Below are 13,320 nucleotides of genomic sequence, written 5' to 3'. Positions count from 1 at the left end.
TACTTCTTAATCACTTGTGTCATTCACTTCATAACTCTGATCTCATTATTCTCAGGATCTGTAATTACTGAATATAACGTTTGCTTCCTTACTACAGGTATTAATGTACATATAATTTTCTTTGTTCAGTTATTTTTCACGGGCTGAAATAAATAAGGAAGGATGTGTGTGTGTGTGTGTGTGTTTCATTCTCTCTCTCTCTCTCTCTCTCTCTCTCTCTCTCTCTCTCTCTCTCTCTCTCTCTCTCTCTCTCTCTCTCTCTCTCTCTCTCTCTCTCTACCTTAACACGCACAGGTGACAGAGATTCAGTACAAGTAAGAAGACTCTCACCTGTCGCACCTGTGTGTGTGCCTTGGTTTTCGGTTACCTACATCGAGAAGGAGAGAGAGAGAGAGAGAGAGAGAGAGAGAGAGAGAGAGAGAGAGAGAGAGAGAGAGAGAGAGAGAGTCAAACAGAATACCAGGTGACCGACCATTGAGACTTGGATACCCTACACCTCTTCCTTTCTCTTCCCTTCCCTTCCCTTGCCTTTTACTTACCTTACATTACCTTACCTAACCTAACCTTACCTTACCTTACCTAACCTTACCTTACCTTACCTTACCTAACCTTACCTTACCTAACCTAACCTAACCTTACCTTACCTTACCTTACCTAACCTAACCTAACCTAACCTAACCTTACCTAACCTTACCTTACCTTACCTTACCTAACCTAACCTAACCTTACCTAACCTAACCTTACCTAACCCAACCTTACCTTACCTAACCTAACCTTACCTTACCTTACCTAACCTAACCTAACCTAACTTTACCTAACCTAACCTTACCTTACCTTACCTAACCTTACCTTACCTAACCTAACCTAACCTAACCTTACCTAACCTAACTTAACCTTACCTAACCTAACCTAACCTAACCTAACCTAACCTTACCTAACCTAACCTTACCTTACCTTACCTAACCTAACCTTACCTAACCTAACCTAACCTAACCTCACCTTACCTAACCTAACCTTACCTAACCTAATCTAACCTAACCTTACCTTACCTTACCTAACCTAACCTTACCTAATCTAACCTAACCTTACCTTACCTAACCTAACCTAACCTAACCTAACCTAACCTTACCTAACCTAACCTTACCTAACCTAACCTTACCTTACCTTACCTAACCTAACCTAACCTTACCTTACTTTACCTAACCTAACCTAACCTAACCTTACCTAACCTAACCTTACCTTACCTTACCTTACCTTACCTAACCTAACCTTACCTAACCTAGCCTAACCTTACCTAACCTAACCTAACCTAACCTAACCTTACCTAACCTAACCTTACCTTACCTAACCTAACCTAACCTTACCTAACCTAACCTTACCTTACCTTACCTAACCTTACCTTACCTAACCTAACCTAACCTTACCTTACTTTACCTAACCTAACCTAACCTAACCTTACCTAACCTAACCTTACCTTACCTTACCTTACCTTACCTAACCTAACCTTACCTAACCTAGCCTAACCTTACCTAACCTAACCTAACCTAACCTAACCTTACCTAACCTAACCTTACCTTACCTAACCTAACCTAACCTTACCTAACCTAACCTTACCTTACCTTACCTAACCTTACCTTACCTAACCTAACCTAACCTAACCTTACCTAACCTAACCTTACCTTACCTACCCAAGTCTCTGTCCATAGAACCTTAACCCCTTCACTGGTATTTGACACATATTTTCTCAATCACTAACCACTCAAACATTTTTCGTCCTCCAGGCCACCTCCACACATTAACCTGACTAAAAACTGCAACACCTATTCCTTTTCATCTCTTTCTCTCTTGCAGGTGTTTGTAAAGACCACATGCATAGGTTCTAGTGTTTCAGATTGGTGTATATCGTAGTGGGAGTAGTGAGTGACTGTGTGAGTGAGTGTAGGTGTACATTTGCCTCTCCGTTGTAATTAAATAATGCACCTTGATGTTGATTAATGCCTATGGGAGTATTGCTTGTAATTACAGGTGACTAATGAAGTGTAGATCGGGGCATTTGTGTGTGTGTGTGTGTGTGTGTGTGTGTGTGTGTGTGTGTGTGTGTGTGTGTGTGTGTGTGTGTGTGTGTGTGTGTGTGTGTGTGTGTGTGTGTGTAAGTTTATTCATTGTGTTTATCATTCTTTGTGCCTTTTCATACATTTACTTTGTTTATCAAGAGAGAGAGAGAGAGAGAGAGAGAGAGAGAGAGAGAGAGAGAGAGAACACATCTCCTTGAAACACAGCATTAAATCACATAACTAAAGGGACAAGACAGCGGCAGGGGCACCACTCTAAAAATGTCTCTATTACTTACTGTTTTCACCTCGAAACGCGTGTCATTTTGGGATTTCAACAGCGTGCGTGACAGGAAGGTGAAGACGAGGCAGTAGATAGACGTAAATAAGAGTGCATTAGAATGATTCTGTGTCTTTATGCGTCACTAATGCATCTACAAGTTTTCAAGACACTTATCTCCTCAATTTTGGATGATTCCTTTCACCTTGGCACCTCAGTGGACGTTCTTTTTTCTTTTTTTTCTTTTTTTCCGCTTTTTTTAGTTGCCCTTATCCAGTGCCCCTCTTACATAAAAAAAAAAAAGAAGTAAGAAATGGTGGAGCGATGAAGAAAAAGTGGTTAGTATTATAATGCATTCATGGCTCGCAACTGAAGAGAGAAGATGTATTAGTGAGGAAAAAAAGTGATAATCTGGTTTTCGTTTGTATCTTTATTAAGTTTAAGCTGTCTTTACCTTTATTTGTTTAAAGAGAAACATAAATGATAAAAGTTCAGTGTTTGTAGGAGACGAGTTTGGTTTTAGAGAGAGAGAGAGAGAGAGAGAGAGAGAGAGAGAGAGAGAGAGAGAGAGAGAGAGAGAGAGTTTAGTATTTGCAAGATATGATTTTGTTCTTTTGAGAGAGCAAGAGAGAAAAAACTACAACAAAATAATAACAATAATAAGAATAGTAATAATAATAACCTGATTTCTGTGTAACAATTTTGGTTCCTTCTTATCTTTTTAGAGAGAGCGAGAAGAGAGAGAATTTCAGTGTTCCCAGGTAATTTTAGCCCCTGAGAGGCGAGTCAGGGCCGTCATCATCGCCTTGTTTTGTGGTAGTAGTGGTGATAGTGGTGGTGGTGGTGGTGGTGGTGGTGGAGGGGGTGGATGTTTTTTTGTTTTTTTTCATATTTGTTGTGTGTGGGTGATCTCTTCTTCCTCCTCCTCCTCTCTTTCTTTACTTTTTTTTCTGCTTCAGCTCTTTCTTATCCTGGTGTTACTCGTCCTGCAGTCGTTATTGTGGTTGTAGTTGTTCCTCCTCCTCCTCCTCCTCCTCCTCCTCCTCCTCCTCCTCCTCCTCCTCCTCCTCCTCCTCCTCCTCCTCCTCCTCCTCCTCTTCCATCGATTTAAGGGAAAATAATCGAGGAGTGAAAAGATTGAATGTAATATTTCAGTCTTAGTTTCACATGTACATTAGTCTCCTTTTTATAATCATCTAGAGAAATAAATCTTTACCTTGAATTCATGTGGTAACTCTTGCATCACCAGCAGATATGTTTGTATAATCATGAATTCCTTCCTTCCGGCATATCTGGTAGGTCAATTTGCATAGATCGAGTGATATAATGTAGCAGTTATTAATGTTGCCAGCACACCGCTTGACACTCCCTCCCATGTGCTGACCTCCTCTACCGCCAACCACCTGTGTGTGTGTGTGTGTGTGTGTGTGTGTGAAGGGAAAGCTTTGTTTGCTTGTGTTTGAGTGTTATTTGGGGTAGGGTATTTTCGTATGTTTGTTTGTGTGTGTGTGTGTGTGTGTGTGTGTGTGTGTGTGTGTGTGTGTGTGTGTATGAGAGAGAGAGAGAGAGAGAGAGAGAGAGAGAGAGAGAGAGAGAGAGAGAGAGAGAGAGAGAGAGAGAGAGAGAGAGGGAGATAATGCATTCCAGTTATTAGTTTTATGTCCCTCCTTCCCGATCAGAGAAGCGATAAAGGAACCGCCTCTAACATGAATAAAGAAAAATAATATAGAAACACCATACGTAAATGTACTGAAATAATCACGAGCGCTAAGTAGACTAAGATTTTAAGGAAGACATAAAACTCAAGAAACGTTTACAGGAACTCCGCAGTTTAGAGAAGAGAAAGGCGCTAATCCAATGGCTCTGATAGGAATGTGGACTGGACTGCGCAAAAATAGATGATATGATTATATTTCCTTTTATTTCTGAATTATTAACTGATTTTTCTTACGTGTTTTTTGCTGTGCATTAGAGAGACTGGCTTGGGACAGAAAGGTAATAGGAAAAGAAATGTTGTTAATGCCATTTCCAAAAAGAATGAGGGGTAGAAGTGTAGAGACCTGAAAGAAAGATGAATGTATTAGTTGAAGAGGCTTGTCAAGAGAGAGAGAGAGAGAGAGAGAGAGAGAGAGAGAGAGAGAGAGAGAGAGAGAGAGAGAGAGAGAGAGAGAGAGAGAGTACTTTTCCTTGCCAAACACGTCCTCCTTCGCTTCGAGAGATTATCCAGTATGCCATTTCCAAAAAAGTCAATTATAGGATGAATTTCGTAAAGTTTGACCAGTTTAGTTGGGTAGTTCAGTGCCGGCGGTGTCTCCATTCTCCTTTGTTTGAAATTTGATGCCTCGCCCTTACCTGCGCGTGAGTGTCGGCCGCGTCTTTTGAACGGCTCCAATATCCACCTGTCACTCTCATTACTGAAGCAGAGGCAATCTTTCATACTTATCAGAGTACGTGAATAAGTTAACTGGCATTTTTACCTGGTGTTTTATTTTAAAGGAGAATAGGAATATTTTAAGTTTGTTGTAGTTTTATGACTTACAATACGTTATTTATTTATTATTTTGATGATCTGTCTTTATCAGTCTTTCTCTATGTGTTTCTCTGTTTCTATCATTATGTCTGTCTGTCTCTGTGTTTAGATATGATTTGGTGCAGCGATATCTCAGTGTGTTTTGCGGCATCTCACTTATAAAAGCGTGATAGCTTTTAAATGTCAGTCATATCAGTCGTATTTGTTCATTGCAGTAGTATTAGTATCAATAGTAGAAATAGTAGGAAGAGGGCAGGCTTTTATCTATTTATCTATATATTTGAACGTAACAGGGAAACTTGCCAAAGGGAAAAATAGATAACAAAAAACTCAGTCACAGTAACACTCCCACAAAGAAATAGGAGAAGAACTAAGAGTGCTGGCCTATTGAATTTTGAGGTGTGTTGATATTCCTGTTAGTCTCCTTCTTGCAATGCCGCATCTCCGTTTCTCTGCTGGGTGAATAGAGGCTCCAGCGTGAAAGAAATCAAGGCCACTTACTCCCCGGCCAGCCAGAGTCGTACGTTAGCTGTCAGGCAAGGGAATGAGTGCAGGAGAATCAAAATAAGTCTACTTGGAAACTTTGATCACATGTATTGGTCACGTGGTAAATATGTACAGCTGATATCAACATGGTCAACACTTCCCTTCTCTTCTGTAGTGACAAAATAATTTACCGGAAAAAAACGAGACAAAAAAAAATATGAGAAATTAAAGAGAACAAACATCGTAAGTTGGAGAAATGAAACATACATACATACACACACACACACACATGGTAGGATAAAAAATAATGTTTCGTATATATATAACATTCTGCAGACCAAGAGGAGTAGAAGAGTTGTATAATAAATATGAAGAAAGACATCACCATCGCGGCTAATTTTTTTTTATAACTAGTACAGACGTAACGGGGATTATGAACAGAGAATTGAACAGAAAAAAAAAGTATTCACGTACCGTTATATTTACAATCATATATACAAGTTACATTTGTTTTTTTATTTTTCACCATTGTTATTATTGTTATTATTATTATTATTATTATTATTACAACATTATCACTCATCCATTCATCGGTCTCTCTCTCTCTCTCTCTCTCTCTCTCTCTCTCTCTCTCTCTCTCTCTCTCTCTCTCTCTCTCTCTCTCTCTTCCTCCGTTATTTTCTCTCCTTTTTATTTATTCTCCTCCTTCATGACATTGATTCTATATATGTACATAACCTTACATACATACATACATACATACATACATACATACATAACAGGGAAACTCTCTCACAAAAACAAAAAAACGAAACAAAAAAATGACAAATGAGGAAAAATAAAATAAAAATAACAAGCAAACAAAAACACAAGAATGAATTAGTGAATGAATGAATGAATGAATGACGAAGGAGAGAGAGAGAGAGAGAGAGAGAGAGAGAGAGAGAGAGAGAGAGAGAGAGAGAGAGAGAGAGAGAATATATATACATCATCCTCATCTTCGCTAACATATCTTCATCACTAACTCATCACCATTTTCACCACCACCATCATCACCACACCCCTCCCCCTCCTTGTCACCACCACAACTCTCATCACCTTTGGCACTGGTACTACTGAAGGACAAGGCACTCGGGAGATCATCAGTGCTGGGGTCTCAATACCTCGAGCCACTCTGTCATCACCATCTCCATCACCACCAACAACAACAACAATAACTCAAGAAAGGAAAGGAAGGATGGAAGAAAATGTTATGAGGAAGAAAGGAACGAAGGAGAAAAATAACTGTGTAATATTTGTTTTCCTTTAAATTTAGTTCTGTTTATTTGTTTATTTATTATTCTAAGCTTGATAAACAGATAAATAATAACTTATTAATCTCTTTCTCTTTTCTCAGTCTCTTTTATTCTTTCATTAGTCTACATTAGTCACAAAACTACCTCCTTCTTCTCCCCTTTCTCATCCTCCATCTCCTCCCATTTCTCCTTTATCAGCAAAGTGAGAAGTGACTTAAATCAGAGTGAAGATAAGTCATGAAGGTGGCAGCAGGTTTTATTAACAAAGAATAGAGAGAATGCTAGGTAGAACAACAAATAAGTGAGATAATGTGCTAACTGTAATCTATATATTCTCTCTCTCTCTCTCTCTCTCTCTCTCTCTCTCTCTCTCTCTCTCTCTCTCTCTCTCTCTCTCTCTCTCTCTCTCTCTCTCTCTCTCTCTCTCTCTCTCTCTCTCTCTCTCTCTCTCTCTCTCTCAACAAAGGCTAAGGAGTTCAGTCTTTGGCCCTGAGTTCATTGTCCTGGAATCACGACAGGACTTTATGGTGTTTGTTTCCAGTGTCACGGAGGAGGAGCAGGAGGAGGAGGAGGAGACATGTGGTGATATCTTGGTGTCACTCTTGAGGCGCCTTACGTCCTCCATAAAGCGGTCCTTCGGTAGGGAGAGGGGCGCCGGGAGAGTTGTGGGGAGAGAGGAGTCCAGAGGCGGGAGAAAATAGCCTCTTCCCTCTGACAGCCTGGCGCGCCCACACACACACACACACACACACACACACACACACACACACACACACACACACACACACACACACACACACACACACACACACACACACAAGGGTCTCGGCGTCCTCCAGGATGGAAGAGCGACCCTCCGCCTCGCATGATGCTTACGTCACGTCAGCGTTACGTTCATGTCCACGATCACAAGGAAACTGTTCCATCGTTTTCTTTGTCGCTCACTCACTCCATCACAAGTACGACACCCGCTCCTTCCCTCCCGCCGTCCTTCCATGTCAGCCCTGCAGCTCACCTGGGCCTCCTCGAGCGCCAGGTGTGAAGGGAGGCGGAAGAAAGCGGGAAAGCAATGTTTTTTTTTTTCTCTCTCTCTCTTTCTGTACGTGCCTTGTGGTCGTGAGGGACAGGAAGGAACTCTTTAAGGTTCACTGGCACACATCTGGCGGCCGCAGACGTGGTTCAGTGGGTAAAGAAAAAACTTTGTACGTCTGTGTTGTTGTACCGTGTTGTCTCTCGCCACCAGCTCCCGGAGGCCCGCCAGGCACGTCACGGGGGAGGCGTGCTACACTAACTCACTCCTTGCTGTCCACACTCGCGCTGGAACATTCAGATCGGTCTGGTTATCACATACGGTTAAATGAAAAGTGTTCAGGAGCTGAGGCACCCGCGGGCACTGGATGGGGAAGTAATGTGTTGGTTCTGCGGTCTGGCGTGTCACCGCGGCCCTCAAGCAGCCGCCTGGCCCGCCGCCGCCATTGCCACCTCCTCTAGGACTGGTGGTCTGGGAGGGCGTGTTCCCGTGGGTCTGAGGGCGAGGTCTTGGGCAGGAAGTAGGGTGAGTACCGGTGGAGGTTGAGCGGCGCTGGGAAGAGCGGTCGCGTGAGGGCTGCCGCCGCCGCCGCCTGCGACACTGAGGGCGAGGAAGAGGAAGGCGCAGCGGAGAGTGCCGAGTGGGAGAGGTGGGTGGCAGTGGAGGTGTGGGGCGCCGTGAGGTGGGACAGCGTGGGGCCCGGAGCCCCGAGGCCGTGCAGCGCCGTCCACTGAGTCCACAGGTGGGCGGGCAGCGGCAGCGGGGAGGGCGAAGGGTTTCCGCGAGACGGGTTGAGGGTGTACAGCTGCGGCATAGAGTGCGGCAAGAGGCCAGCTGCTGCGGCTGCTGCTGCAGCTGCAACCTGCGGCGTGGTGCCAGAAGCTCCTGGCGGCGCGGTAATGGCGGCAAGGCGGTCCCACATGAGCTGCGCCCGCGCCTTTTCCAGGAGATTATTGTTCTCTGCGTCCAGCTCCATGTAGCCCCGCAGCGGCGCGCCCAGGTAGCGGGGGTCCACCAACATCGACTCCATCGTGTCTCTGGGGAGGAAAAGGCAGGATGAGCCTCAGACCTGACCCAGACAGGGCATGAAGGAAGGCAAGGGACAGACAGGAGGCTGATGCCCAAGAATAACATTATTGAAACTTGACCCCCTCTGGAGACTAGCCTCACACACACACACACACACACACACACACACACACACACACACACACACACACACACACACACACACACACACACACACACACACACACACACACACACACACACACACACACCAAGCCGACATCTGTTCCTTAATTACGACGCGGATATTACCATCATCGCTGCCTAGAGAGACCCGTCAGGCACGTTTGCTCAAATGAAATCCCACCACAGAAAATGCCTCGTTTTTGATGGATCATCTTGGAAAATTAGAAGGCGGGCAGGAAGGGGCGGCCGCCATTACCGGGTGGGCCAGGCGGCAGCCACCACCGCAGAGCTCTGCTGGCCGCCCACTTGGCTATCGCCTTCATCAAACTGGTACAGCGCTTCCGTATACGTGAGAGAGAGAGAGAGAGAGAGAGAGAGAGAGAGAGAGAGAGAGAGAGAGAGAGAGAGAGAGAGAGAGAGAGAGAGAGAGAGAGAGAGAGAGAGAAAGGAGAGGAGACGAATAAGCTTGTGCATGCTTGACTCAAACCTTGTAGATTTAGATGGATGAAAACAATAAGTTGTGAATGAGACTCACTAGAGGGGAGGGGCTGGTAAATTACTGATACATCCTGGTGGGGGACGGGGAGGTGAGACAAGGGTGGGGGATGGGGATAGGGTAGACAGTGGGGGGGGTTGTGGTATGATGCATCTACCGCTCCGCAGGGCAGGTGAAGGGGAACAGCAGCAGCATGAGAGTAAAATACACCTGGTGATGGTTCATGATAAACACTGTATTTTACCATCGTCCTTACTTATGCTACGCTATTATCTTTTTTCTTTCTTTTTTTTTTTTTTCTTTTACGTATATTAATTCTTGATTCGCGTCATTGGAGGAGGAGTAGGAGGTAGTTTGTGTGTGTGTGTGTGTGTGTGTGTGTGTGTGTGTGTGTGTGTGTGTGTGTGTGTGTGTGTGTGTGGCCAAGAGGAAATTGGAACAAGAGCAGTAGATGGAAGGAGTGATAAGAGGAGCGGTAATAAAAGTAGAACTTAAAGCATGAATAAACGGAATTGAATGAAGAAGAAAGAGGAGGAGGAGGAAGAGGAAGAAGAAAATGATGATGATGATGATGATGATGATGATGATGATGATGATGATGATGATGAAACTATGTATGGAAGAGGAGATACAGAAGGAAAGTAAGATGGACGAGAAAGAAGGAAATAAAAGAAAAAGAAGAAAGCAGGACTGGTTAATTATGATGATAAAAGAAAGAAAAAGGAAACGAACGAAGAGGAGAAAGAGGAGAAGAAGAAAAGCAGGAGAAAAGGGATGAAGAATAAGGAGAAGTGGAGAAGGAAGAAGTAACGTATGGTGAGGAGATAGTTGAAGAAGAACAGAGGATGAGTAGGAGTAGGAGGAGGAAGAAGAGGGGGAGAAGCAGAGAAAGTCGAGTTAGGTTACCACAAACACCGTCGCCTCGTGTGCTTGGGAATAACAGTGGAAACTTGAGACACCGCACATGACACTACTCCTTCCATCCATCCCTCCATTCCTCCTTTCATCCCTCCGTCTACATCCAACCCTCACCCTTCCCTCGCCCCTCCACCCCTCCCTCGTTAGCCAGACCGTGCGGCGAGGCTGACATCACCAGTTATCAGCGTGTATTCCGCGATGGGCGTCTCTCACATTACCGCCTTTCCTCTCCTTCAAAGCCCAATCGCGAGGTGTCTCAGGGCTGTGCTGGTGGTGATGGTAGTGGTGGTGGTGGTGGTGGTGGTGATGGTGGTGGTGGGGTGAGGCGTCAAGGGTGAAGGGAGGAGGAGGGTTGATGTTGTTTATTGTTTGGGAGGGGGTGTTTATTGTTTTTTTTAGGCGTGTTGGGTTCAGGGGGGGACGGTGGAGGGTAAGGCTGGCCGCGTATGAGGGATTACATTTAGGAGGAAGGAAAAGTGTGTGTCGAGTGTTTGTTTAGTGCGACCCGCGTTCCGTGCAGGTAATTGCTGGGTTCAGGTGTGCATTCATCAGGCAACTTTTGTTTTTATTGATATAACCACTGCACCGTCTCTCTCTCTCTCTCTCTCTCTCTCTCTCTCTCTCTCTCTCTCTCTCTCTCTCTCTCTCTCTCTCTCTCTCTCTCTCTCTCTCTCTCTCTCTCTCTGGTTAGTGTAAAGAAAATGAGGTTTGTTTTGATTTTCTCTCCTCTTCCTCCTCCTCTCCCTCTTTCTCTCATGAAAAGTGTGGATTTTTCTATATATTTTTCTCTGTGATACTGGGAGTGGCTTTAATTATCTTCTAATTTGCTGCTTTGAGCTCTCATGGTAGTCGTCTTTCTACAATATAAGTCAGCGAGCAGGTTGGCGAGTCGGGAGAAGAGGTGCAAAGCTTCGTGCTAGGAAAATAAATAGACAGAGAAGACAAAATATAAAACAAAATTCAATGCAGTCTGTGTGTGTGTGTGTGTGTGTGTGTGTGTGTGTGTGTGTGTGTGTGTGTGTGTGTGTGTGTGTGTGTGGGTGGGTGGGTGGGTGGGTGGGTGGATGTAGTCTTCTTTCTCGCTCTTCCCTCCTCCTCCTTCTTCCCTCCTCCTCATCTTCGCCTCAGAGGAAAGGGCTGTCACTTTTGGTTACCGCTGAGGAGAGAGGAACAAATGGCTTGCCAATGATCGCCGCCTCCAGGGGACACACAGCACAACACGCCATCTGTTCCAGTTACCGGCAGGCGGGAATTACTTATTTTATTCTCCTTGCCCTCGACGCTCCCAGGCATTCATCACACTGACCCAAACAAATGAGATACTTATATCCTCCTCCTCCTCCTCCTCCTCCTCCTCCTCCTTCTCCTCGTCATCCCTGCGAACCTGTCCCCTAAACTCCGTCGCTTGAAAGAAGTGCATTTTAATCGTCACATTCACTTGCTTCTTCCTCTCACAAAAATAAAAGGTAAAAAAAATATCTTGTAGCTCCCGGATCCTCACAGTCTCCCTCCTCCTCCTCCTCCTCCTCCTCCTCTTCCTCGCGGTCTCATCTGCATGGCTGGCAGCAACCTGTCGTTAGTCCCGTATTACTGCAATCAGCTCGATCAAAACGTTCTCTATCAAATTAAATAATGTTAAAAGTCGGCCTGTAAGTATATAGACACCGGAGATTAAATTAGGAGTCTCCTGCGCGTACGTGGCCATTAGATAACCGGAGTCTCACCTGCGTGTGGCGGCGGCGGCGGCGGCGGCGGCGGCGGCTGAGGAGGAGGAGGAGGAGGAGGAGGAGGGTGAAGAGGAGGAGGAGGAGGAGGAGGGTGAGTGATCCATTCTCTAACCTGAAGTTAATTGAATGTTACCATCGTCTTCCCTGGGCGGCCCCGTGGCAGTGCCCGATCCGCGCCTCATGTACAATAACTCACGGCTTTTGGCGGCTCGTCTGACCCCCTCGCGAGGCCCCGCAGCGACTGGCGACGGCGATTCCACTCCGGCAGCACCTGCGTCTGAGTGTCAATGACGGGGGATGCAGCCTTGGACGTGATTGGCTGTTAATTACGACCTGTCAAAAAGGTTGCTTCTCGCGCCGCCGCAGCCCGTGTCAGGGAGGAGGGGCAGCGGCTGTGAACATCAGATACCTTCAACACCTCGGACGCTTCATAAGGGGTGCCGCTGAGGCTGATTACACACGACCCTTGAGAAACGCGCCAGCCCCCACTCCTCCATCACCAGCCACCCCCTCCCCACTACCCAGCCCCTCCCCCATTCCCCTCCCCCTGTGTGTGCACCCAGCGGTTTGTAGGGGCGTCGTGTGTGTGTGTGTGTGTGTGTGTGTGTGTGTGTGTGTGTAGACAAGGCAACACACGACAAGTCTCATCTTCGAGGAGATGAATCTCACATGGGAATTATTAATAGCTGAAGACTTCTCCTCCTCCTCCTCCTCCTCCTCCTCCTCCTCCTCCTCCTCCTCCTCCTCCTCCTCCTCCTCCTCCTCCTCCTCCTCCTCCTCCTCCTCCTTCCTTCAGGTCGTGACGAGGCCCTTGAAAAATGTACCGCCGTAGATGTTAATTATCCCCAACACACCTGCGGTTACCTTACCTGGACCGTGGAGGAGGAGGAGGAGGAGGAGGAGGAGGAGGAGAAGGAGGAGGAGGAGGTAAGGGAGGGGAAGCCGAGCGCATTTCATCACTGAGTCAAATTACGTCTTGAAAATCGTGGAAGAATCTCCCCCTCTTTCTTTCTCTTGTGTGAAAACTTTTAGTCGAGTGTGGCTGAATTAATGGGAGGGTGAAAGACTGCGCGTGGGTTCTCTCTCTCTCTCTCTCTCTCTCTCTCTCTCTCTCTCTCTCTCTCTCTCTCTCTCTCTCTCTCTCTCTCTCTCTCTCTCTCTCCATATTTTTACTCATTCTAACCAAAATAAAAACAAAACGACGAGGAAAAGGAAGAAATGAGAATAAGAAAAGTAAGAGAGAGAGAGAGAGAGAGAGAGAGAGAGAGAGAGAGAGAGAGAGAGAGAGAGGAGGGGGAGGGGGCGGTAGGTAG

General features: G+C 45.7%; 1 protein-coding gene and 1 long non-coding RNA gene across 2 annotated transcripts in view; one reads left to right on the top strand and one right to left on the bottom strand.

Annotated features, from left to right (window-relative positions):
* LOC135111161 (uncharacterized) overlaps positions 1–13,320 on the top strand; it is a 220,426-nt gene that overhangs the window by 103,982 nt on the left and 103,124 nt on the right. The gene's annotated exons all lie outside the window — the stretch shown is intronic.
* Positions 5,440–13,320, bottom strand: part of LOC135111160 (T-box transcription factor TBX20-like) — a 105,875-nt gene continuing 97,994 nt past the window's right edge. The window contains exon 6 of the mRNA XM_064024188.1: positions 5,440–8,709. Coding sequence (XP_063880258.1) covers positions 8,130–8,709 — 580 coding nt within the window. The 3' untranslated portion in view covers positions 5,440–8,129. The remainder of the gene's footprint in view (positions 8,710–13,320) is intronic.

Source organism: Scylla paramamosain, chromosome 21, assembly GCF_035594125.1.
Source record: "Scylla paramamosain isolate STU-SP2022 chromosome 21, ASM3559412v1, whole genome shotgun sequence".
NCBI classification, from domain to species: domain Eukaryota; kingdom Metazoa; phylum Arthropoda; class Malacostraca; order Decapoda; family Portunidae; genus Scylla; species Scylla paramamosain.
Note: the sequence above shows the minus strand (reverse complement) of the source record. Positions and strands in the feature narration are given on the sequence as shown.